Source organism: Gymnodraco acuticeps, unplaced genomic scaffold (assembly GCF_902827175.1).
Source record: "Gymnodraco acuticeps unplaced genomic scaffold, fGymAcu1.1, whole genome shotgun sequence".
NCBI classification, from domain to species: domain Eukaryota; kingdom Metazoa; phylum Chordata; class Actinopteri; order Perciformes; family Bathydraconidae; genus Gymnodraco; species Gymnodraco acuticeps.
The window spans coordinates 291,382-318,691 of NW_022992287.1; the positions used below are offsets into that span (position 1 = coordinate 291,382).

Sequence of the window (27,310 nt, forward strand, 5' to 3'; positions counted from 1 at the left end):
CTCGCTTCACACAACTGAACACAAAATGCCGAAGACTTCAACTGTGTGGGACCATTTTAAATTGGACGACGGTAAGAAAAAGGCAGTGTGCCAAATATGCGACAAGAAACTGGCCTACCACGGTGGCACAACAACTCTGAAAAGTCACCTGGATGCTGTAAGTACTAGCCTAGCCTAGCTTAGCTGTTGTCAAGTTGCCGTGATGAAGCTGCTTTATCCGCCGTTTAAACAGTAACGTTACACATGATAAAAACGTGCACTTACTTTGCTTGGAAAATAGTTGCAAGCAAGCAACCGAATTGTTTTTTTATATTAGTTTTTCAATTTTATCCGAATAGTGAAAATAATAATAACTCGTTTCCATGGGGTGCGTGGCTTTCGACTGAAATACACATTTCGATCGCTTTCTTCTGTCGTTTACATACATCTTTTGGTATATTTGGCTTCTTAGGAACACGTTGATGCACATCCAGTACCAGTGTGTGAGGTTGTGATTACGATGGCGATATCCGGACGCGAACAGCGAGGACTACAACAAGACAAACGAGTTGCTCGAATCAATCATTTAAACCAGCTATTGTTTCCAGACTTATTACGGAATATCGTTGTTAATGTCCAAGACCATCTGTGTATACCTTCAGACAGCCTCCAAGTGAAGCACACGATGTTTACTCACAGTTTGAAAGCAGCGTGGAGAAGGCTTCATCTGTTTAAACTGTGATCCTCCCACGGAACTGGGACCCGCCCACGTTAAAATGTGACCCGCCCAGATTAAATTGTGTTACGATTTCTGTGGCTATCTACCAGCGATCATGTTTAATATGAAAGACTACCCACACATGTATCCCTTATAAAAACGGTATTGTGCAGCACTCATCCAGATAAGATGTGACTGTTACCTCGTTTTGCAAAGATAGCAGCATAAATGTCATTGGGGATATTTAGACTTTAAAATGCTGCTTGGTCGTGAATGTTGGTGTCGGCAAACAATATTACGAATCCTCTATTCAAACAACATATTCAATGTGCATCGACATGAAAATAACAAAAAACTTCATGCTGGACTCAAACCCGAGTCCCAACAGTAAAAAGCAATCATGCCCTGCGCGTTATGAGTGCGCCACAAATCTTCACGTCCTAACAGATCACCACAGCTCATTTTGTTCGATTAATATTGTCAACAAGTTCTAGAAAAATGCAACCCGACATCATATTGATAATAATATATGATACAAATGTAAGACTGACAACAATAATAGTTTGTAAAGGATTTATTGACGTGAATGTTTTGAACAGTGAACACAGAAATCGTCACATTTTAACCTGGGCGGGTCCCAGTTCCCTGGGAGGATCGGTTTAACACAGATGAAGACTTCTCCATTCAACACGTCCTAACAGATCACCAGAGAACAATAAATCAAGTCGCTGTGTTGATGCCTGTTACATCACATTACATGACATTTAGCTGATGCTTTTATCCAAAGCGATTTACAATAAGTATTCACTGTTCAAAACATTCACATCAATAAATCCTTTACGAACTATTATTGTTGTCAATATGATGTCGGATTGCATTTTTCTAGGACTTGTTGACAATATTAATGAAACAAAATGAGCTGTGGTGATCTGTTAGGACGTGAAGATTTGTGGCGCACTCATAACGCGCAGGGCATGGTTGATTTTTACTGTTGGGACTCGGGTTTGAGTCCAGCATGAAGTTTTTTGTTATTTTCATGTCGATGCACATTGAATATTATGTTTGAATAGAGGATTCGTAATATTGTTTGCCGACACCAACATTCACGACCAAGCAGCATTTTAAAGTCTAAATATCCCCAATGACATTTATGCTGCTATCTTTGCAAAACGAGGTAACAGTCACATCTTATCTGGATGAGTGCTGCACAATACCGTTTTTACAAGGGATACATGTGTGGGTAGTCTTTCATATTAAACATGATCGCTGGTAGATAGCCACAGAAATCGTAACACAATTTAATCTGGGCGGGTCACATTTTAACGTGGGCGGGTCCCAGTTCCGTGGGAGGATCACAGTTTAACAGATGAAGACTTCTCCACGCTGCTTTCAAACTGTGAGTAAACATCGTGTGCTTCACTTGGAGGCTGTCTGAAGGTATACACAGATGGTCTTGGACATTAACAACGATATTCCGTAATAAGTCTGGAAACAATAGCTGGTTTAAATGATTGATTCGAGCAACTCGTTTGTCTTGTTGTAGTCCTCGCTGTTCGCGTCCGGATATCGCCATCGTAATCACAACCTCACACACTGGTACTGGATGTGCATCAACGTGTTCCTAAGAAGCCAAATATACCAAAAGATGTATGTAAACGACAGAAGAAAGCGATCGAAATGTGTATTTCAGTCGAAAGCCACGCACCCCGCGGAAACGAGTTGATTGGGAAACAAGTTGATCGGGAAACAAGTTAATCCGGAACACCGGTACTGAAGTGGGCCGGTCGGACGATGTGGGCCGGCCGGTAACCGGCAGGGCTCGACATTAAATGGCCCGCTGGCCCGGAAGCACTATTTAGACACCCCGGGCCAGCATAACGTACTTTCCACTTGCCCGCTCGGGCCACTAAAAATATTGCTTTAAAAAAATTGTCCTGTGGTATTGGTATTTTGACTAGCAATTTAGTTAAATTGTTTCGTTTATCAACGCTACAACATAGCGTTCCGTGAGTCGGTTGTTGTTGTTGTTGGGTGAAAAGCAAACAGCTGTTTGCTGCTGAGCGCAGCGCGAGCAGGCTCCCGTGAGCGGGAGCGCGCTCCTTCACTACAGACTATCGCGCCACCTAACCATTCGCCAAATGTTTTTAATACCAGCGGTAACCGGCCAAGCGCCGGGCAAAAAACAATCTTCAAATAAAAGAAAGTCACCGGAGGAGTTAAAGGACAGTGACAGGGAGCATGAGAAGAAGAGGGCGATAAAGTTTCAGCCAGCTTGATCAATGGAGTTGGCTGCAGTGACGCATCCTAAAACCCTTTTATCTTGTATCTATCGATTAGATTTAGGATTCGAAAATTATAAAAGTAGGGTAGACATGTGGAGATTATCCGGCTGAACAAAACGTGCATTTATCAAACAGGTTTGTTTTCCACAGACCTTATTTCCAGCTATTTTCCAAAACCCTTGTCGAGGGAACCAGCAGCTTACTTCCTGGTTTTAGGACGCGTCACTGGCTGCACCTCTCAATATGATGCCAATATAAACAAGGTCTTCTGTCGGCTCTGTACATCAATGCCGACCTATGCTGACAAGTAAGTGAAGAGTAGACAATATAAAGGTATTGGCGAAATGTCCCAGCAGTTTAGGATAATGAAGGTTCAGGTTCTAATCAAATCAATTACATAGCCTGACAGGAAGGCAGAAAGTGCATTATACAAATAATAATAATAATAATAGCAGACATTTTTTAACAATGACCACAATATCATTATTTTAATAAACCAAATATGAACAATTGAGGAAAATTAGGAAGAACTGATGATTAAAATGTTGTAGTAATGTAGTTAGTGCATACATTACTATTGCAACAAATGTGTTAATTTTCTTCATTATTAGTCGATTTTTTTTTTGGACGAATGCTCCGGGCCAGTGGTTACAATGGTGGGGCCAGTGATAATACAAGTCCACCGGCCCGGAGGTAGACATTATTTACCCTTAATGTAAGCGGTAAATACATTAAGTTATTAACAAAAGTTAAACATGTACAAACCACAGACTGTCTATGTCATGGCGAATACAGTCGCTGGTTTATTTATGTCTGTAGGCCGTTGTTGTGAGTGTGGACGGATTAGGCCTATATACAACGTTAGCTTAGCCTGGTCGACCCGGGGCCTATACTACGAAGCTGGTTCAACCTAACCTGGATATGTTTGAGTTAGCCGGTTGGCCTAATCCAAAACATACGCGCTCTCGCTAAACTGTACTACGACGCTGGTTATCAAGTGGATCGCTCAAGCCAGCCGTTTCCTATCTAGTTAGGTGCGCGTTCACATGAAAGGGGTGATATTTGGAGCATTCGACCAATCACAAACATGGAGAAGCGTACTGACAGCGCAGCGTCATACTTCCTGAATGAAAAGTGAACTTTAATACTAGTCAAAAATGAAGAAGTTAAACTTTAAACATCCATGTCTTAAACACTTTATCCAGGATCAAAGCCACATAGCTGTACCTGCAAGGTGAATACAGCTGGTAAAAGAAAAAGTGTTTGAATGCGTACATTAACAAGTTTATGATATCACTGCCCCGTCCAAGACACGAGTGGATCTGACTTTAATTACATTTGACTTGAGTGTTTCGTCAACTTAATGTGTTGCTTAAAATAATACTTATGCATGTGACACTGAGTGTTGCACAGCCAGATACGGCTCAGCTGACTCAGATAAGGAAATATATGATACATTATGATGTGATATGATGTATTATGAATGATAATGGGACACATCGACGTCTGCACTCACAGTGCCGCTGACTGTAGACTATGTAATGTTACTTTGATCCGGTTACTTATGTTGTGGCAGATATTTAATTAAGCTTTCTTAACATAGCCTAATAGTATAATAGTTATAATAGTCAGATTGCTCTGAAGATGGGAGGTGATGTTCTATTCATTTTCACGTTCTCACAGTCAGTGATTTTGGCCGGCCGTCTTTCCTGCAACGGCAGTTTAAACTGTATTTCCTCCGCACACTGAGCTCTGATTGGTCAGCAGGCGTGGTGCTTTCGCTGAGTTGATCTCTTATCCTGGAACCTATCCTGCTTCGGAGCACAGACTAGGTTCCAGGATAAGTCACCATGGAGATCTAGCCCGCTAAAAAGTGAAACCAGCTTCGTAGTACCGGAAATCCCAGAAGTTATCTTGCTAAACGAAAATCCTGCTTCGTAGTATACCCCCCAGGTTAGCCCATGGATGTATAATAAGAACTGGATACAGCGTGGGAGGCGGGGCCTCATTCATTCCTATGAGAGCTGCTCATTAGCGCATGATGATAAAATGGCCCAACTTTTGAGAGAGTGAAACGTCACAGATTACCCAGCATGCCTGAGAAGTACCCGTATGTGCGCTCATAGAGCATGCGCAACTTTAACCAAAATGCTCGTTCACATCAAGCGCGTCAATTTGCGTACACGTAACAGCACCGCGCGTTCATGACAGCATGGTAATGGATTGTTGTTATCATGGATTTGATATGAACGAGGCGGCAGTTAGCAGCTAGCAGCTAGCTAGTAATGATGCTAATGTACACATCAATCGTTATGTACTTATATTACGCTGTAACATGATCTAGTGATATCCAACAGAGCTTAATTTAGAATGAAATAATTATTGCACTGTATATATATATAGACAGTGCAATAAGCTTCTAAGTGCAATACGAAGCTACAGGGATGTTAATAATGTCAGTAATATTAACTTTATTTAATACAACATTTACGGTACAAGATTTAATCATACAGCCCATGTAGTATGATAATGAATTACAGCAAACATGTGCAATATATCCATTATTACAGCTCCGTGGGATGGCAGTAAGACGATATGGATCCGTTCTTATTGTGCATCCATGGGTAAAGATAAACGCAACTCACATTGGTTTCTCATACAGCATCTCTGTAAACTACGTGTATTCACTGAATTTCACTCTCTGCCTTTAACGGCTCGTTGTAGCTCCAATAGCTTCAGCCCCCACCCTCCCTGTGAGCACAGTGTGCTCTGATTGGTCGGGACACGTAACATGAACGTGCCGGGCGGCGCGGTCCCGTGGGTTAGATGCGCGTTCATAATGCAGAGGGAAATAACTCTCAGAATAACGTTATTAGCGCATTTTTACAACTTGAGGAACAAATGTTTTTAATAAGGGCTATACAAGTGTTCATACTGGGTAGTTTATTTAGTTTAAAAAAAATTATCCAACGAGTTACAGACCACTCTTTCCCCATGTAAGTCAATGGGAAAAAGTGTTTCCGGGCCTGGCAACCAAACGAAAGTGTAGTACCGCCGTTTGGCCAGCACTAATATTTTCATCTGAGTCCGGCGCACTTCCTGGGGGCTTGGGTTAGCCGCTAAGCATAAGTTACCATGGAGATCTAGCCGGCTAAAAAGAGAACCAGCTTCGTAGGACCGGAAAGCCGAAGTTTTCCCTGAATTTAGCCGGCTAAGCGAAAATCCTGCTTCGTAGTATACCCCCCAGATCTTCATTAAAAAAAACAAGCATTCTAAAAGGTTTTTCGCCTGCCGTCTGGTCTGCAGATTTGTCAAAGCATTAAGTCATGGTTTTTACTAACCGGTATCAGTATGTTGTTACTTCGGCATCATTTAGAAACGTGTATTACAATTTAATCACGGTAAAATATGTTCATTTTGTTGTAGTTGTAGCTCCCGAGCCAGCGCGTCTTGTTTGAATGTTGCGAGTAAACACAGCTGGCAGCCGTGGTGAAACCATGGGTGAAACTCGAGCGTTTTTAGAGTGATGGGAGTGAACAACGACCCCTGATAGATCTCACGAGAATGTGTATAAATATTAGGGATGTCCCGATCTCATTTTTTAGCTTCCGATCCGATTCCGATATTTTCATATAGATTCCGATCCGATCCCGATATTTCCCGATACCGATTTCCGATATCACTTTTTGTGTTGGCAAACAGCATTTAATTTCGCATACATTAAGAAATAGACAGGCACCCAAATAATTTATTAGACGACAAAAACCGGAGTTTTCCACAAGTGAAATTGGCTGGTCGTCCCCTGCTATGCACTCCACAATCAGCTCAGTAATCTTGCGAAATCTCTCGGAGTCTCGAGGAAGTAAAGGCTTTCGTTTCAAGCTGTCCCGCAGTGTTTGTTGATGGAGTCCATCAGTCGCAGATGCTGTCGCTTTACAGTAGGTGGCGTGTTCGTCGGGGTGGTGCTTTTTAAGATGTTTTATTAGGTTTGTGGTGTTGTAGGAGACCCTGTTAGCACCACCTCATGAGACTTCCACACCACAGACTTTGCATGTCGCAGTCGGCGACTCACTTGTAATTATTTTAAAATGATGCCAAACTGCAGACATTTTAACTAGCTAACGATATGTGTCCGTTCCACTTTTCCAACTCGATAATGGCGGCTGATGCAATAGAACAACAACGACAAACAACGTAACAATGGAATCATGAGAAATATTAACTATGGATCGGCCATGACATTTAATTGGATCTGCCGATCCTGATCCATCTTAAAACCCAGTATCGGGGGCCGATCCGATCCGGGGATCGGAACATCTCTAATAAATATAGATACATTTTCATAACAAAACAATGGGGTTGCTAAGCCGTTGCTAGGCCAATTGTTGGAGTTGCTATAGCAGTTCGTTCATTTATTTTTCGTTCTTCATTTATTTAAATACTGTTTACTGTATCGGTAACAAGTGTTACACTGTTAGGCCTATTGTTACGGCTATGTTATTACAAGTATTGTTGTTCTAATGTAACAGCCTAGTGAGGCCTGTTAACATCAAATTTATATTAAAAGATTCGGATTCCCGGCCACACCAATACAGTGAGAAGGACAGCACAATAGGTGTAAAATGGTTTATTTGTACAAAGTTACTTTAAAAACACTCCTTTGATAAATACTTAAAATAACGTAAGGTTAAAATAATGTTCAATAAATATAAACCAGTTACTTAAGAATTACAGTTCTAGCAGGGGTTGATAAAATCCTGAAAGTCCTGTCCGCTTAGAAGCGAACTCAACTCCGGGTTTTTGCCAGGCAGAAGTGCATGGTTCAAGTCCCTTCCAGGAAATCCAGTGCCAGGATTTCCACGTTGCCGGCCCGCCGCACTCTGTCCGTCAGCCTCTGGTCGCGGAGCCCTCGGTAAACAACAAAAGGAGACTCAGGGGAGGGGACAACAATGTAACTTTCGTGACGTAAAACTAGAGTTTAACAAGCATGTAAATAAAAAGCATGTAAATAAAAAGAGTTCATCGCTAAATAGCGCACAACATTAAAATCACAACACTATATGTAACATGCAACAATTATATAAAAGGTTTAACCATCCGTTCCACTGTCTAACATCCTGACTTTATTCACTTTTGACACTCCTCCCCCCTTTAACAGTTGTCGTCCCGACAATCTTACTGTCCATACCTGTCTGGAGGCCTACCTCTGTTTTGCCTCTGAGACCTTCGTAGGGGTGATGCATTTCTCTGCTCTTGTGGGGCCACAGGGTCCTCTCCTACGGGACCTGTGGGAGGAGCAATTACTATGGGCACAAGGGTCAAAGGCAACAACAGGGGCCTGGGGAAGTAGCGAATTGGGGAAGATTGAGTTTGTTTCAATCTCTGGGGCATGATGTGGTACTTCAGGTGGATCGAAAGGGCAAGGCCTAAGATGGTTACGATGGATTGTCTTAATAGGGCCTTCTTTTCCTTCTGGCCTGATCTGGAAAACTGACAGGCCGGGGCGTAGTTGATCATGAACAACATAGAGTTGGGGCTGCTAGTGGGGCGCCAACTTTCCCTCCCCTCTGTGGCGTAAATTTCGCAACAGCACCCGCTCTCCGGGTAACAAGGGGAGGAGCTTTGCTTTCCGATCGTACCTGTCCTTGTCTCGCAGTCTGTTTGCTTTGGTCCTTGCTGCCACTTGTTTGTAGACTCTCTGCAAGGTCAGTTTATGCTGATGTACCCAGCCTACCAGGTCATGTCTCTGAGTCAGTGGTGGTGCTCTCACCGCAGTTTCAACAGGCAGCCGGGCATGCCGGCCAAACATTACAAAATGTGGAGTCATTCCAGTCGTCTCATGAGTGGTATTGTTATACATCTGGAGCAGAGAAGGCAAGTGGTCTGGCCAGTGTACTTGGTCCGCCAAGCTCAATTATCCTAGAAGAGACAACAGAGTCTTGTTAAATCTTTCACAAGCCCCGTTTCCTTGGGGCCTGTAGGGTGTGGTTCGGACCTTCAAACACCCATAAAGGCTGCACAGCTGTGCTACCAGGTTTGACTCAAAGGCTCCCCCTTGGTCAGACAAGATACGTTCTGGGCAACCACATGGCTGGATGAGGTGTCGCCAGAGAACACGAGCTGTGGTGGCTGCTGTCTGGTCTTTTGTAGGGATAGCCCATCCATACTTTGTGAAAAGGTCAGTCATAACCAATAGATAAGGGTAAGTGTCGCCATGCCGGCCAAGAGACAGGTAGTCGATTGAGACCATTTCCAAAGGGTATGATGTTAGGATAGGAACCAAAGGTGCTCTTACCTCTGGGCCCTTTTTCTGTTGGGTGCAGCTCGCACAATTGGACGCCCATGTCTTTAGGTCAGTTCCCATCCCTACCCAGTAGAAAGTCTTCCTCAGCAGGGCATCGATCTTGGCTATGCCCATGTGTCCTGAGGCTTGGTGATACTTTTCCCACAGCTCCTGTGTCTTGCCAATGGGCACCACTGGGAGAGGTTTAGCCCAGTATGACGCTCTTGGGTTCTCCGCTTCAACACACCTTCCTGGATGTATAACCGGCTCCATTCTCGCAAGAGATGTTTTACTGCAGGCTGACTGGCTTTCCTTTCCTCAGGTAGTGGGAAGTGTCCTCTTGCCACCCACCCCTTCACTTGGACCAGTGCTTGGTCTCCTTCCTGACAATGCTTCCAATGGTCTTCAGTTTCAGGGGTGTCCTCCAATTCCACCACTGCTGTCTCTGCTTGGGTCTGCTGGGTGGGTTCTGCGTCTTGTGGCAACCTGGACAAAAGATCAGCATTCTGGTTTGCAGAGCCAGGGCGATATTTCAAGTCAAAGTCAAAGTTTGCCAGCTGGGCTGCCCACCGCTGTTCAGTGGCACCTAAGTGTGCTGTGTTCAGGTGGACAAGTGGGTTATTGTCTGTAAAAGCCAGGAATTTGTTGCCCCACAAATAGTCTTTGAATTTCTCAGTGACAGCCCACTTGAGGGCCAAAAACCAGTTTGAATGAACTGTAATTGTTGTCGTTCCTTTCAGTGGGGTGTAAGCTTCTGCTGGCATAAGCAATAACCCTCTCCCTGCCATCCTGTACTTGTGATAGCACTGCCCCCAATCCTCCTAGGCTAGCGTCAGTGTAGAGATGGAATGGCTTTGCGAAGTCGGCAAAGGCCAAAACTGGGGCACTCACCAACGCAGTCTTCAGAGCATCGAATGCCACCTGGCAGTCTGCAGTCCAATCCACGGCATTCTTCCCTTGTCGCATGCTAGCAGAACCTACTAGGAGAGCGTTAAGGGGTGCAGCGATTTTGAAGAAGCCCTTCACAAATCTACAGTAATATCCTACAAATCCAAGGAATGACCGTACCTGCTTGATGGTTGAAGGGGTTGCCCAGTTCCTTACAGCGGCGATCTTTTCAGGGTCTGTGGATACTCCGTCCTTCGAGATGACGTGTCCGAGGTAGGTGACCTTTTTCCGAAACAAGTGGCATTTATGGGGCTGCAACTTCAGGCCGTGGGCGTCCAGCTTTTCGAAAACCTGCTCCAGGTGTTCAATGTGGGTGTCAAAATCAGGGGAGTATACTACCACGTCATCCAAATAGATCAGTAGAGACTCCTGGACCTGTCCTCCCAGGCAGCGCTGCATTAGTCTTTGGAAAGTCGCTGGGGCATTACAAAGGCCAAAGGGCATCCTCTGGAACTCGTAGAGGCCCATGGGGGTGGTGAATGTCGTCTTCTCCCGATCTTTTGGGTCCATTTCCACCTGCCAAAATCCACTGGCGAGGTCCAGAGTGGAGTACCAAGCAGCTTGTTTGAGACTTGTGAGGGATTCTTCCATTCTTGGCAGGGGGCAAGGGCGCCGGAAGCGGGGGGGCCAGGGGGCCATTGGCCCCCCCACTTTACGGCCCTGCTCCACATTTTCGCAGCAGCGGATGCCGCGGAACCCTGTACACATCCCGTTTCAATAATTCCCCTCTACTCTAAAGTCGCATCTAAAAAGAACGCCATCTGATCTAGCTGTGTATATTTTGTTATTGTTGATTGTTATATTCAATCTCATTAGCTACAGGCATTTTTTAAGCTTGTAAAGGGAAGAACACAGCTCGCCTCTCACTCGCCACTCTGCTCTTCCACAGCGCCACTCCCCCTCCCTCCGCTGACATTATGAATGTAAGGCAAATAGTAATCATAGATAACACCGCAGGGTCCGTTACAGTTTGTTTTCATCTGATTTCAAATAAACAAAGTCTTGGCTTTCAGAATATTAAACTTGTTTCGGCAAATTCAGATGATAAATACAGGTTTGAAGCTTCGGCATAATTACAAGCGGAGAACGGAGTAACTTAACGTCACAGCAGGCATAACAACAGCCGGTGTTTCTCCTGAAAGTTTTCCCCGGGAAACAAATGCAAAAATACACAAACACACACACGTGGTATACACTCACACACTCGCGAGCTCCCCCCAGACCAGTAATCCAAACGAAAATATCTTCCCTCCGTACTACTTTGATCATTTGCTCCTAATAATCAATCAGATCGATCCAGAGAAGAGGAAACTTTAAAGGCCTTTTTCTCGAAATGATGACTCGGTGACAGTCATTATATAATGTGACATATTTTGCTTAATATAGTACAAAAACAATCCTGATATCATTAGAAAGCTAGGAATCTCCTCTTTCCAACAGTGTATACAACTCAAAATGTGTCTTCGGATCAATGCGACTGATTTCGATGGAGCAGGTCACTTTGCATTAGGTAAAATACAGCAGGCAGACATAACAGGAAGAATATGTACATTTTAATCCAATCAAATAGGACATTGTCACACCATTCAAATGTATCCATGTACATTACAACCAATAACAAAGCTTAGATGTGTTTATTTGTTACGTTGTTTACGTTATGTGTTGCGTTGTTCAGTGTGTGTCAGCCGTTAACCTAGATAGATAAACTTGCAAACATGTCAGAAGAACCGGCGCATAAGAAAACAAAATACAGTCAAACTAAGCTGAAATTCAACAACTTGAATGTCACATCCCTGACATCCACAACTCCGGAGCCTGGTCCTTCAAACATAGAACCAGCGCAGCCAGATGAACCCCAGCAGCAGCTCTGCGGCCGCAGAGGCTGTCAAAACCGCTGCCGCCGGCATCGTTGAACCGAAACAGGCTGGTTCCGACTGCATGGAGGTTTGTTGTCGGGACATTGTGACGGGCCAATAAAAGCTTATTTGGGCAAAGAGAAGGTACTTCAATGCAGAATGGTACAAAAACAGAGAGTGGTTATTTATTTGCAAAACCACTAAACGAGCCTTCTGTGAAATATGCAGATGTGCTGCTGTCAAACGGCTTGTAACTTTCTCCAAATGTGGAGATGACAGCTTTGTAAATACCGAGTTAATAACTGGAACTTTTCACAGAGCTTACTTCAGTCAAACACCAGTCAACATTCAGCTTGTCAAACAAGAGCGTAGCAGGAAAAAAGAAGAGATGGAATGAGCAACTGCGCTGTCATATGTGGGCTGGTCTGTATAGTTTAATGTACAGGAAAGGAGTGAGCAGATGGTTGAGTTGTCCATTCTTGTTCTGTTTTCTCTGACTATCTTCCTCCTGAAGACCCTCTCAGACTTTAATTTGCTCGCGCTACTAAAGAGACACGTTACCATGGAAACCAAACAATGGTGTAGCTGTATTGAAGTCCGAGTGGAAACAGTAACATTTGGTTCGTTATGTTAGAATGAAACAAATCAGATTTAGTCAGAAATCGGGAGAAATGCGGGATAAATATGACCCCGGGAGGAAAACGGGAGTCTCCCGCGAAAATCGGGAGGGTTGGCAAGTAGGCTATGTCACATACACACGCACTTTTTGGCCCCCCCCACTTCTGAAATGAATCCGGCGCCGCTGGCAGGGGATAGGCATCTTTGTGAGTCAGAGAATTGAGCCTTCTGTAATCGACACAGAAGCGCCAGGATCCATCTTTCTTCCTTACCAATACGATGGGTGCCGCCCAAGGGCTGGAACTTTCTTTGATAACATCTGTGTCCAACATGTTTTGGATGAGGCTCCTCAACTAAGGGTAGAGGGTTGGTGGGATTGGCCTGTAGCGCTCCAGGCTAGGTGGTGCAGAGCCTGTGGGGATGGAGTGGAGGACTGCATCAGTTTGACCAAAATCCTCATCTCCTGCTGCAAAGACATCCCGCCATCGCTGCAACAGGGAGTCCATTTTCTGCTATTGTTCGGTCAACAATCCCTCCCCTTTTAGCACGTTCACTGGATGCTGGCCTTCAACGGTGACCCGGTTCACCTGGACATCCACCTCTACTACACCTGGGTCTGAGGCTTTCAGTACAAGGTCCTTTTCTCCCCGAATCTGGCTTGGTTCAACCTGGAAGACATTAGCAAGCGGGCGCCGTTGGGGTATTGTGACTGGGTAAGGATTTGGGTTACATACCCTTATGGGGAGCCGTCCTTTCACTGCCCAGGCGACGGTGCGGGCTACCTGCCACTCGTCATCTCTTTCTGGTCCTTCCACCAGGGCACAAAAATCTGACTTGGTCTCCGCCCCATACAGCTGTGTCCAGAGCACCATCTCGCTGTTTGGAGGCACAACCACTGATTCCTGGCGGGTCAACCTGGCCACTCCCACCGGTCCATCCGAGGAATAGATTTGTGACACCTTTTGGCAGACAGCAAAGGCACGTTCCCACTCTCCTTTGGCTTGTTGGGACATGGTGGCTCCGAATGCAGTCAGCCCGGGGTGGACACCCTAAAACAGTTATTTCCAGCAGTGTGAAATCACATTCATCCCTAGTATACCTCTTTCCGCCTTCAGACACTCATCTTTGACAATGATGACTCCTTTTCCTGGCACAGTGACTCCTCCCACTGAGAAATCCAGGATGGCGTACCCGGTGTAGGGGATCTTTAGTCCATTGGCTGCCTTGAGCGTTAGCCAGTGCAGATCTTGTGGGTTTATTTTCTGTTCTCCACTCAACCATTTCTGAAAGAAAGTTTCACTAAACAGCGTAACTTGTGAGCCTGTATCAAGCAAGCAGGGCAATTTTACTCCTGCTACTAGTATGTCAACCCCTGGGCACTCCCCAACAATAGAGGGCCTGTCTGCTTGGTTTCCCTGATTCCCCTCCCCAACCACATGGCTCTCAGTGGCTGAGGCTGTTAGTTTAACGGCCCCCTTACATGCTGGCAGTTTCTCTGAATATGGCCAGCCTGCCCACAGCCTCTGCAAATAGGTTGGCCACGTTGGTCTCACACGAACCTTTGTTGCCTGGGGGAGGATGCGTTATGGCCTCTTTGAGCTAGTCTGTTAGGGGGTGGGGTAGAGTCTCTGTGCCCAACTGGGGCATTTTGTGGTAAGAGTTGGCGTCTGATCTCTTCTGTAAGAGTCTCTGTAATAATGGACAGTTGGTCTTTCATTTCTTTCCTGAGTTCAGTTCTTACTGTTTCTCCCCATTCTTCCAGGCTAGGTGGTGCCATGGCCGGTCGTGGCTGTGGCACTGAAACACGTGATGCACAGGCAGACTCCATCCTTAGTTCAGTTTCTAATGCTTTAACTTCACCAGATACCTCACGGAAGGACATTGTAGGATTTCTACGGACCTGCCGTTGAAGTTCCTGTTGTACCATACCGGGTGTAGGAGCCATTTTGTGGGTGATGTTGGTGTGTCAGTTTATTTAAGTTATATGTATAGTGCAATATTATTTATGAACACTGGGTGGCGGGGTTTAGCTGCACCGGGTGTATATAAGGAGGTCATAGGTGACAGGAGATGTGTGGACACAGTAGGAGAAGGGCATACCGATTCCACCAGCCCGGCAGATGCTCATAGAATCACTAGAACGCTAAATTAACCCTGGTATGTAAAGACGAATAAACATCATAAATCACAACTAAGGACCGGAAAATCATCTGTTTGTGTCTGCGTCTGGATCACTTTTCAACCCTTCTGTGAAAGTAACGGCAAAAATATATAGGACATAGGAAAAGGAAATTGCCATTACATTAAGTGGAATCGTACTTTTGAGTGAAACTGGACAATTGGATTCACTTCAAATTGGATTAAGGATCGTTTTCGGGGAAAACAAATAATTGGATTATTGCACCATCGACTTCTCATCACGGATCAGCTGCACACGCCACAATCAGCTGGAGATTGTTCCCACCTGCGAGGACCGAAGAGGCTGAGAGAGGACTGGGAAAGCGGCCGGGTATGTGCACCGTGCAGCATGATAAGTAGATTGTAAAAGAGATATTAAGCTGTATTGGACAATGGCTTAGTAAATGGATGTGGTGCTGCAACATTGTCAGCTGTTTGAAACAGCGCGCTGTCAGCTAACGGACAATTCCTGAGAACGAAACTTAAAGGGACAGTGAACATTAATCATGTCTGGGAAATCTGAGGTCACGTCACAAGATGGCGCTGTTGGACTGCAATCTGTGAGAGAGAAAAGGATTATCACTCACACTGCCAAAGGATTGGAATTGTTTATTGCAAACTGCCAAAAAGCAAGAAACTTCAGTTACAAACAAGTAAAGAAGTTAATGGAAGTACTGAAAGAGCTTATGAGCTCAGAAGACAATGCAAAGGAAATACAGTTGAAACTGGTTGAATTTAAGAAGTTGTGTGATGAACTAAAAGAAAATCACAAATCATTAACTGACCTTCAACTGCCTGAAGAAGAAATGGGAAAGCAAAGGCAGTGGCTGCAAGAAAAGATGCATATATTTGATGGATTTATACAAGATGCAAATGTGTGGTTATCTGAGAGTGGACAGGCAATTAGACACTCTATTGTGGGAAGTGCCATAGAACAAAGTGTCAGCTCAGATGACATCGGACCTGATGACAGCATTTCAAAGGCATCACACCCTCAGTCAAAATACAAACCTGGTTCATCACACGCATCATCTACCTCTTCTGCTCGAATTAAAGCCAGGCAGAAAGGGCGGCTTTAATCGAAAGGGCGGCAGCACTGAACAGTCAACATGAGCTTGATGTAGAAGGGGAACAATTAAAACACCAGAAACAACAGTTGGAACAACAGAAACAACAGTTGGAACAACAGAAACAACAGTTGGAACAACAGGAAGAACAGGTGAAACGGAAAAAGGAACAACTGGATATACAAACTAAGCTGGCAGAAGCCAATGCCAGGCTAAACGTGCTCAGCATAGGATCAAGACACACCTCTAGAGCATCAGATGGGATGAGCTCTTACTACAGAAACCCTACAGCAAGATTTAACGTACAGGCCACTGAATTCACCGCCTTCAGACACTCATCTTTGACAATGATGACTCCTTTTCCTGGCACAGTGACTCCTCCCACTGAGAAATCCAGGATGGCGTACCCGGTGTAGGGGATCTTTAGTCCATTGGCTGCCTTGAGCGTTAGCCAGTGCAGATCTTGTGGGTTTATTTTCTGTTCTCCACTCAACCATTTCTGAAAGAAAGTTTCACTAAACAGCGTAACTTGTGAGCCTGTATCAAGCAAGCAGGGCAATTTTACTCCTGCTACTAGTATGTCAACCCCTGGGCACTCCCCAACAATAGAGGGCCTGTCTGCTTGGTTTCCCTGATTCCCCTCCCCAACCACATGGCTCTCAGTGGCTGAGGCTGTTAGTTTAACGGCCCCCTTACATGCTGGCAGTTTCTCTGAATATGGCCAGCCTGCCCACAGCCTCTGCAAATAGGTTGGCCACGTTGGTCCCACTCGAACCTTTGTTGCCTGGGGGAGGATGCATTATGGCCTCTCTGAGCTAGTCTGTTAGGGGGTGGGGTAGAGTCTCTGTGCCCAACTGGGGCATTTTGTGGTAAGAGTTGGCGTCTGATCTCTTCTGTAAGAGTCTCTGTAATAATGGACAGTTGGTCTTTCATTTCTTTCCTGAGTTCAGTTCTTACTGTTTCTCTCCATTCTTCCAGGCTAGGTGGTGCCATGGCCGGTCGTGGCTGTGGCACTGAAACACGTGATGCACAGGCAGACTCCATCCTTAGTTCAGTTTCTAATGCTTAACTTCACCAGATACCTCACGGAAGGATATTGTAGGATTTCTACGGACCTGCCGTTGAAGTTCCTGTTGTACCATACCGGGCTTCAAACCAAGGACAAGCTGGTCTCGGATAGTCCTCTCATCCTGGGCTGAGCAAGCTGGTTCAACTTCTTCCCATTGGTGGAATAGTTCACGGAGCCGAAGGAGGAAAGAAGCAGCCGTTTCCTCTTCCTGTTGATAACATTTGAAAAACTGTGCCCGAAGCTGGGCTACTGGGGTTACACGTCCATACAGTCTCTTTAACTCCTGCAGTATGGCTACGCTACTTGAGAGTTTGTTGGGGTCAAGCAGCCGCATCTCCCTTTTTGCGTCACCCTCAAGTGCCCCAAAAATAAAATCAATTTTCTGTTCCTCATTTAACCCTTGTGCCCTCAGCATTGCCTGAACCTGCCCATGCCATTCAGAAAAACACATCTTGCTTCGGTCACCATTGAACTTTGGGATCCATGGGACACCCATAAATCAAGGCATCATCATTGCATTTACCACAGGCTGACTATTTTCTAGCCTGCCCCCATTTTCTGATGACCCACTGGGCCTTGCAGCTTCATATTATTCATCTGCCATTCTGCACTGTATGGTGTGGAAAAGGAATCCTGCCGACAACGCCACTAATGTAACAGCCTAGTATGACGCTTGTTAACATCAAATTTATATTAAAAGATTCGGATTCCCGGCCACACCAATACAGTGAGAAGGACAGCACAATAGGTGTAAAATGGTTTATTTGTACAAAGTTACTTTAAAAACACTCCTTTGATAAATACTTAAAATAACGTAAGGTTAAAATAATGTTCAATAAATATAAACCAGTTACTTCAGAATTACAGTTCTAGCAGGGATTGATAAAATCCTGAAAGTCCTGTTCGCTTGGAAGCGAATTCAACTCCGGGTCTTTGCCAGGCAGAAGTGCATGGTTCAAGTCCCTTCCAGGAAATCCAGTGCCAGGATTTCCACGTTGCCGGCCCGCCGCACTCTGTCCGTCAGCCTCTGGTCGCGAAGCCCTCGGTAAACAACAAAAGGAGACTCAGGGGAGAGGACAACAATGTAACTTTCGTGACGTAAAACTAGACGCCCAAAAGCAGGAGAAATAGCCACTTCCCTTTATCTGGAGTTTGTTTGAGCGTTGAATCCGATAGTTAGAGGAGGGTCCGGTCCAGCCGACAGGAAGAGGAACTGCAGGGGTCCGTTCTTTGCGAGGAGCAGGAAGGATCCGGTCCGGTCCGATCTGCGGCGAGGTGAGGAAGAGCAGGAGGGATCCGATCCGGTCCGATTTGCTTCGAGGTGAGGAGGAGCAGCAGGGATCCGATCCGATCTGCGGCGAGGTGAGGCAGCAACTGTCAAGAGAAGAATAGCTGCCGTCTAGCAGGTAGTCGGCGTATTTATGGGGGAGTGGATTTGGCAAAGGCGAATGAGATCGCTGATTTTCACTGGGTGCTGGTGTGTCAATCAGCAGTGTCTGTGTCTTTGTTGTGACAGTTCGTTGAGGAGGTTAAACAAGCATGTAAATAAAAAGAGTTCATCGCTAAATAGCGCACAACATTAAAATCACAACACTATATGTAACATGCAACAATTATATAAAAGGTTTAACCATCCGTCCCACTGTCTAACATACTGACTTTATTCACTTTGTGACAATAACAGAAATAAATATGTGTTTTGTATCTTCAGGTTGTAAAACGTTATAGACGGAATTTGGAACCAGATTTGGTCCCCAGGCGCTCCACTGCGGCTGGGTTAAATGCAGAGGACACATTTAGTTTTAATGTATGCGAGTACTGAGACAATAAATAAATATAAATCGTAATAGTATGCTCTTTCTGTGCTTCTGCTTAACAGCGTGTTGTCAGGGGTCTCGGATTCGGAGCGTGTTATGAAACCCTTTGGAAAAAAGGTTTTTTATTAAAAAATAAATAAATCTCCGCACCGAATATTCGCTGCTGATTACTACCGAATATCCGGAGCCCGAAAAATGGTATTTGGGACAGCCCTAGTGCGTGCGTGTGTGGGGGGGGGGTTGTTTGTGAAATATGAAGAGTTCCTCTGAAATGGTGCAAAGCAGGGAAGAATCAATAGAAGACACTACTGAATAATCCCTTTTTTCATTATAACCCTATTACCATTATACCTTTTCTCTAGAAAAACTAGCAAACCCAGGTCTACATTATTATCTGTTAAAAGTTGATTGATGTGAATCAAAGTCAGGATGATTGTCTCATTCTAGACTGTGTTCTATAATCAGCACATTCATCTTCTTTAATCTAAAATCCTTACTCTTTCCACCAGTTTCTTCACAGGTCTTTATTGAGACAGTCTGCCACCACAGATCATTCCTCTAAAGCTCTTGAGAAACTGTTTTCAAAAGTAGGCCTACTACACGTGTTTTTTGTAGATAATTTGATTAGTGTTTTCTTTAATCATCATCAACATGTCTGTGTCCATGCCCACGCACTTTCCCCCTCTATCTTCATCTCTGCCGAGGACTTCCCTTCATGTCTGACCATACAGAATGAGCCAGTTGATTATAGAAACGAGGGACCATCCACTGACGAGGCTTCTGTTCCACACAACGCAACACGGCAAGGCAATTAACTCAAGTGCTATGATTCACAACAGGGAGGGAGAGAATAAACATAGATGCATTCCTTAAAAATAAACTTTGTGTGCACATGATGACAAGCGTGTAGTCCTTATGAACCACAGACCTGTGTGCAATACCTGCTTGGATCATTTGAGTTTGGCATTGACTGATGGCCTATTTCAGCAGTGGGTTGTCTTTATAATGCATGTCCATGCATAAGGATACATATTGATATAATTGTTGGTTTGTGTTTGTCAGAATTAGTTTTTTTGTTCACTTATGCATGTATTAAAAAAATACTAATTAATGATTTGTTCCTTATACTGAAGGTGTTTCTTGTGGAGTAAAAGCCTCTTTCTTGATCTGTGATAAGAACTTAAGTCCTTTTTATCCAATTTATTACAGTATGCAAACAGCATATCAAATACTGTATTTGCATTTAGACTGACATAATTCCCCACAACCATTGAGATACTTACAACTCTATTTTATACTATAACGAGTCTAGCTGAATACCCCATAATATGATATATTAACTGAATATGTTAAGAAAATGTTAATGTAAAACAGGTCATAAAGAGCTCTCCAAAACACTATAAATAAGGCCAGATTTAGTTATGTGAATGAAAGTCATGTTTTAACCAAGAAGACAGCAGAAAACAGCCAATGCCATATTATCCTCTATGAGTCAATAACAACCCAGGGGAAATATGTTACCATGTCTTATTTACAACTCTTCAACATGAATAATGTTACATAAGTTAACATACAAGTACCATTAAGTACACCTAGAACAACAAGCAAAGAAAAACGAGCTCAAACAATGCAAGAACATTCCCAACTCATACCAACACAAGCTAACTGCTAGCAGCAGCAGGTAGCTAGCAATTAGCCTTCACGTGGCGCACCTGCATATAAATAAACAAGCAACTAAAAGCACTGTAACCAGCAACACGCATGTTAAGCAGGAATTACTTACCTTGTTGAACTGAAGCCGTTTTCTTCCTCGTCATCACAGTGGAGAGTAAATCCTCCAGAGTAAGTAAAAAACGGACAGAAAAACTCTGAACATTAAACCTCTGACTTTTGGGGTGCGTTTGATGGGCAGCAGGTGATCTATGGCAAGAAAGACAACATTGAAAGCTTCAGCAATGTATGATTAGTCAGAACATGTATTTTAGTTCTCTAACTTGAAATTAGAAATTATCAAGTTAAATGTGTTATGTGTAAAAGGGCTTGCCATAGGCTATGTAACAGGTGAACATTCGGTAATTTCTTCCACCAGCAAGAAACGGAACAAACTGAGCTCTGTTACCTTTAGACCGCTCAACTTCAGAGGGTGCGTTGGCTCTTTCCACCAGTAGAGTATACTGTGCTCACAGCTTCAGAAGCTTATAAAAATGTAGATACCGTCGACCTGTGACTAAAATGTCTGAAGTAAGTTAAGAAGTGGAGGAAAGTATGTTCATAAAGGAATGACATTAACGATGATTCTGCTCAGGTATCCCATTGACAGTGAGTCAGCATGCACAGTTATGATTTCATTATTTACACGGTGCAAGGATGGATTGCTGTGCACACAGAAACAGGGGCCCCCTGGCCTTTACCTACAACATGAAAGTCAAAGAGACAGTAGGCCTACCCAAACTGACCACAAATAAAACGTAACATTACAAAATAAATCCTCAATAAGATTACATAGAGACCAAAACAACTACAGATAGAGCAAACCAGCAACAAAGACACACTAAGAGTCTCACATGATTTATGAAAAGGGGCAGAACACAACCAGCTGTAGCCTACTTCTTTAATAACACCTTTTGGGAGGAGAGTGTCATTTGTTCAGTTGTGTGTTTGCCCAAAAGCATCCTCAATGCCTTAGACACTGCTGATTAGATTTTGAATCATGATGGAGCAGGAGAACAGTAAATGCTTGCCACGAAAAGGGAAGCTATGTGATGGAGTAACAAGCAGGAAGTGGTTTTCTCGCCTTCATTATTCATGAGGTAAAGACAGTTAAATGTTGTTGCCCGCCCGTATAGGATGTGTAAGAACCTGACAAGATTGTCAAGGGATTCCAGTGTTCGCCTCATTGAATTCAAGCTTATGCAGCGCTCCTCCTGGACTTGCTTCAGGTTGTTTAGACGTTGGTTAAAAGATGGCAAACTGCTGGCAATGCAAAGTAAAGGTCACATAATTGTATGTTTTACTGACCTATTTGATTATCTGTGATATGTCATAGATTATGTTTCTTAAAAAAGAGAAAATAATGGAATGTTAGGTATATTGGTGGTTGGTTGAATTGGATGTATATTTTGTGTGTATATATATATTTCCAATTTCCAAACGCTGTTTTTTGTGTGTATGTTTTTAAGTAGTTAGTCAGGTTGCAATGACACCACAACAAACGTGGAACACCTGCCAATGACGATGTTAGGAAACAAGCTAATGTTAGCCTCATGAACATGCTGGAGTAGAGCTAAAACCCACGAGGTCAGACCCAGATAGCCGTTATCAGACTCACACATTAAAGCGTTATCTTTTTGTACTATAATGAACATTGACAAAAAAGACCCATGCAATATTAATTTAATCTAAACGGGAGTGCCAGCAAAGATCTCAGTTCAGGACTCAAGCTCTGAACGGCACAAAGCTAAAGAATGATTGAAATATATTTCAAAAATGCTTAAGAGCCTTCATGTGACCTCACTTGCAATTAAAAACATGAAGAATTTTAAATGATTTAGACAAGCCCTGCAAGCGAATCAGAATCTAAATTCACATAATAGGAATAATAACTATCCTGGCAAATGAAGCCAGCTGTGTTTCTCTACTCTACAAAACATACGTACTGCTTAACTTAAGCTCTTATTAACTGTATTGCTTTAAATTCAATGTTCAAGATTCAATGTCAGGACAAATAGTTAAAATCTAGCTTTATTAAACCTTTTGAAAACCAATTGCATTAACCACTTACTTATACACTGTTATTACCTCAGCTTACAGCTCCTACCGTTCAATGTAAGAATGCCATTCAGTCTTTTCATCAGACTCAAATCACTCAATGTCAGTTTTAAAATTACTTTGTCCATAAACTCTATAAACAGCATTTTTTTAACATGCCAGTGGCTGCACATGCATCACACACACAATAAAAGATCACACATTCTGACACACTCATAGACTCAAGGCTGTTGGTGATATAAATAAAAGAAAGCACCAGAGAGAACTAATGTCCCTATATGAAACCCTAATGGCCTGACATAACTAAACAATGCTTCTGCCCTGTTAGAAAGAAAGACTCCAACACAGTGAGAAATGTAATTGAATGTACTCATATAGATGTTCTACAGTCTTAACTGTATATAGTTATATAGTTCAGACATTTTCAATACAATTATACAGTAGGTGTACTTTCTCTTTGACTGTTCTCCTCTTGGATCCACAACCTTGGTATATTCATAACCACCAGTTCTGTTTGTGTGTGTGTGTGTGTGTGTGTGTGTGTGTGTGTGTGTGTGTGTGTGTGTGTGTGTGTGTGTGTGTGTGTGTGTGTGTGTGTGTGTTGTGTGTGTGTGTGTGTGTGTGTGTGTGTGTGTGTGTGTGTGTGTGTGTGTGGTGTGTGTGTGTGTGTGTGTGTGTGTGTGTGTGTGTGTGTGTGTGTGTGTGTGTGCATTTGTTCCTCTTCTCTTTCTCACACAGGTGCTCTAGAAACAGGCCACACAATTGAAGCAGCAACCTTTGTCATAACCTTTTTTTGTGTGTTTGTCTGAATGCGTTTGCAATATGTGTGCATGTTGGTTTGCGTCCACAAATACGTCAGGACTGCCCGTTTCTGTGCCAGCATCAGGCTCCTCCCCCTTCCTGTGTGTCAGTATAAGACATGATCTCCTCTCTCACACACCACTCACATCCTGAACTCTGGAGCAGCAGAGCTCAGCATCTTCAGACTCAGCATCTCCCGTCTTCACCAACAACTGCAGGTAAGAGTAAGAAAATTATTATAAAAAGTGTGTCCATAGTTGTGTCCAGTTTTTCTGGTGCAGGAGGACTCATTATACTGAAGGTGATTTCATATTTTAATAATTTCTCTTAATAAGAGGTTTCATTTTTTGAAATTTGGTTTATTTTCATTCAATATTTCTAATTTCTTTCTAAGTTTTTTCAAGGGGGATGCCACTCTCAAACATAATTTAAAATGAGAAGCAGCTGATATGTTTTGAAGTATTTTATAGGACATTACCTTTGAAATATGTAACAATTAATAATTCAAGGTGACAGATTTACAATCTAAGGATAATCAAGCTGTTTAAGGACACATGTTTTTTACTATCCGGGTGTCAAAATATCAGAGCACGACATTGGAATTCGGTTTTTTTTTTTAGGATTACCATGAATTCAGAAATGTGTTTGTGAAATAATAATTGTATGTATTATTATTTGCTTGCTAGGTTAGTTATTATTGCTGCAAAAATCATACACAGGATTGTGCTCATTAATAATCGTAGGGGGGAAATTGCAACTAGTGTCCAAGTAAGTCTGAATATTAATCTCTGTGGAAAAACTGACCACGGAGGTGGTTGAAAAAAAATCCCTTTTTATGATTTTTTTTTAGGAGAGGGCTTCACACGCATTATAGTACCACATCATTACCAGCTCATTGAATAATGAATTTGATACGATGACCAGCTGCTAACAAGAATTATATTAGCATCAAGAGAATGGCTGTTTACACCACCACTGTGTCAATTAAAACATGGTTATTCAAATGGCCTTTTTATATTGATAAAATAACACAAAAATATGTTTTAGATATCATTTGGTGAAGGTTTTTTATTTCAATATGCTTAACACTGTAAATCCATGTTGAGGGATCATGTGTGTCATTGTTACGTCCAATGAGGAGGAGAATAAGTCTTGATTATGCATCTGTATGGAGAGGACGTTATTTGTTGAAAAAAACAAAACATTTAAAAAGCAGTTTCCATGGAATTGGAGGTTTAAAGATAAAAGGAGGGAGCGTTTGTGTAAAGACCCTGAGTAATAGTGGACACGTATCCACAGAGGACGGCACAGAAACACTGAGGCACTCAGAGTGAAACATCTATTGGTGATTGAGAACCTCAGAGCGGCTGCTGTTGTTGACTTCATCTAATAATTGGATGATTTGCTCTGGAAAAATGTTCTGGCGTTAAGCGCTATCCATCACAAACTAATATGCTGCTTTGAGAGGCTCCAAGATAATAGCAAATTAGCTAATTAGTTTGACAAATGTTTTATAATGCTGTCTTTTATGTTGTTTTTCCTTTTTTCAATAATAGAGAACTGCTTTTTGTAGCAGTTAATTGGCGTTAAGCAGATAAAAGGGAAAACAGATTTTTGTTTCTCTCCCTCTTTATTTAATTTGTCAATACATTTATGCCTCGTGTCCTTTGTCAGTGCTCTCGTGTTAATATTGACTCTCATATGGACCCTTAAAAAAACATCACAGAGCAAAAATAAGATTTGGAGATAATTGGTGTATTTCCTTTGGGATTCTCACATAGCTGAATGTACATTCATTACAGCTAAGGCACACCAATTGCTTGTATGTGTTGAATTCTAAATTGAACAGAAGAACATGATCATTGCCTCAGTTAACAGCTGATCCATCAAAGGTTAATACTTCCCCCCCACTGCCCAATTACCACTTTTACTTCAACAACTTTGAATTGATTTATTGCTGCTTTCTGCAAAACTCATATTGCACCACCACCCCTCCCAAACAGATGTATAATGAGCTGAAGGGACACAATAAAAGGGAATAAAGAGTAGGGGCGAAATAAAAGCGATGATCTAATAAAATGGCCCCTTTAAGTGTCAAGAATTTCCTTTAACTCTGTTATTTTTTGTCTTTTTCTCTCTCTCGTCAGCCATGAATGTAGGGATCCGTGTGTGTGTTGTTCTCCTGGCTGCTCTGTCCAGCGGCTCCCTGAGTCTGCCCTCACAATCCATGGTAAGATACACACCCACACACACACACACACACATTCCATCGCTACTAAATTATTCTACAGACAGCAACACTTGCACAGTCAGAGAAACATGATTTTGAAGTGGTTTAGCCAATGTTTGAATCGCTTAGTAGTAAATGTACGCATGTATTTTCTAAATAAAGACCACAAAATGTTTTTGTTTATCGGTTGATGTTGTTGAGTTAAAGATACTCTTGAATGTATTTCTCTACAAGATGACTGTGTCCAAGACAATTCACAAGAACAATATTTTTGCAATAGTTGTAGAAAACATAATTTAAAAAATGCTACCAGTTGTTTGTTTTTTGTCAAATGAATTGGACTCATACAAGTTCAAAGATGTAGAGAAAGCATTAGGCATAATAGAACGCACTCATTATTAACATGACATTTATTTTAATATCATGGTTATGTCAATACCAAAAGATTATGCAACCATAATTTCAGGATTTTACATTTTCCTCATCTCTCTCCCTGTTTCTTCCACTATAGTCCCAGAGAGCAGAGGGTGATGCTCTGGTGTCAGACAGCATGCCTCCCCCCTCACCCCACCACACACGCCTGGCCCGCTCGGCCCCTGCCCCCCCCTCAGGGCAGCTCGCCAACTACAACCCATCCCAAGAGAACGCAGATGCTCGGATCAGCCTGAGCCAGCTCCTGGCCAGACTGCTCTCCAGGAAAGGTGAGCGGATCATGTACAGCGAGAGGTTTAATAGAAAGTATTAGAAAAAAAAAACATCTCTCCCTTTAGTCATCCCAAGAAAACAATCCTCACGTCTTCTCCTCTTGGTCCTGTTATTTCTATCTGCCGTCACTCATGCTGAGCCCATAGTCACACCATCTGCCATGTCTCGCCTCCCTCCAGCTCTCTATCTCCTCCCATACCTCCCCCTCCACTGGTCCCCTGACCCCCCACTCCGCTCTCTCTGTCGCTGTGTCTCTGTTGCTCCTTCAAATTAACACTGTGTGACTGGAAGACCTGCAGAGCTCACCTGGCGGGGGGTATAATCAAAACAATTCAGCATGAGTTAACTCAACAACCTCTTATATATTCATTTGACATAGGTAGAAAAATGTGCATGCAATCATGTTTTCCCCTTCCTGTCCTCATCACATCCTCCTGTTTCTGCCTCCCCCAGCCTCCCCCTACCAGAGCAGATCCTCCCTCAGCAGCAGAGCCAGCGGCCTGTCCCCAGCCCACAGGATAACGGACAGAGACTACCAAGGCTGGATGGACTTTGGAAGGCGCAGTGCTGAAGAGTATGAGTACGCCTCCTAAAGAAAAAGGCTAACATTTGTAAAGTAACCACTCCCATCGCCGCCAATAAAAGCACTGCACTCACTGTAACCAAGGGCTGACAGGACGGGAGCTAAGCATCATAATATATATCCTAAAGGGGAGAGGAGAAATATATCCTAAAGGGGAGAGGAGAAATATATCCTAAAGGGGAGAGGAGAAATATATCCTAAAGGGAGAATCTGTGGACTCTGAATCTCAAGGCTGAAGGTTAAGAGCAATTTCCAAAACGCTACTTAACAGAATTCTAGCACAAAGAATGAGGATAAGGCTGACAATATTCTATATTGTTGTAATCGTCAAGAAATCATATGAAAACATGTAAACCAACTCAATACTTTCTGACTTCTCCACCCTAATAAATCATTAAAACAGCTCAA

General features: G+C 43.2%; 1 protein-coding gene across 2 annotated transcripts; it reads left to right on the plus strand.

Annotated features, from left to right (window-relative positions):
* Positions 1 to 27,310, plus strand: LOC117540788 (cholecystokinin-like). 2 transcript variants are annotated; one of them, XM_034207635.1, is made up of 5 exons: positions 1 to 157; positions 23,470 to 23,602; positions 25,532 to 25,614; positions 26,126 to 26,315; positions 26,773 to 27,310. In XM_034207635.1, the coding sequence occupies exons 2-5, from the start codon at positions 23,503 to 23,505 to the stop codon at positions 26,910 to 26,912; spliced, it is 513 nt and encodes a 170-aa protein (XP_034063526.1). In that variant the 5' UTR covers positions 1 to 157; positions 23,470 to 23,502; the 3' UTR covers positions 26,913 to 27,310. The 2 variants fall into 2 exon arrangements, with proteins under 2 accessions (XP_034063526.1, XP_034063524.1); XM_034207633.1 differs by lacking the exon at positions 1 to 157 and having other exon boundaries at positions 23,307 to 23,602.

Excerpts from the sequence above, each read along its gene's own strand:
- LOC117540788 (XM_034207635.1), top strand. The coding sequence starts at position 23,503 with ATGATCTCCTCTCTCACACACCACTCACATCCTGAACTCTGGAGCAGC. Across the intron at positions 23,603-25,531 it reads GTCTTCACCAACAACTGCAG|CCATGAATGTAGGGATCCGT; the intron begins GTAAGAGTAAGA and ends CTCTCTCGTCAG. Across the intron at positions 25,615-26,125 it reads GTCTGCCCTCACAATCCATG|TCCCAGAGAGCAGAGGGTGA; the intron begins GTAAGATACACA and ends CTTCCACTATAG.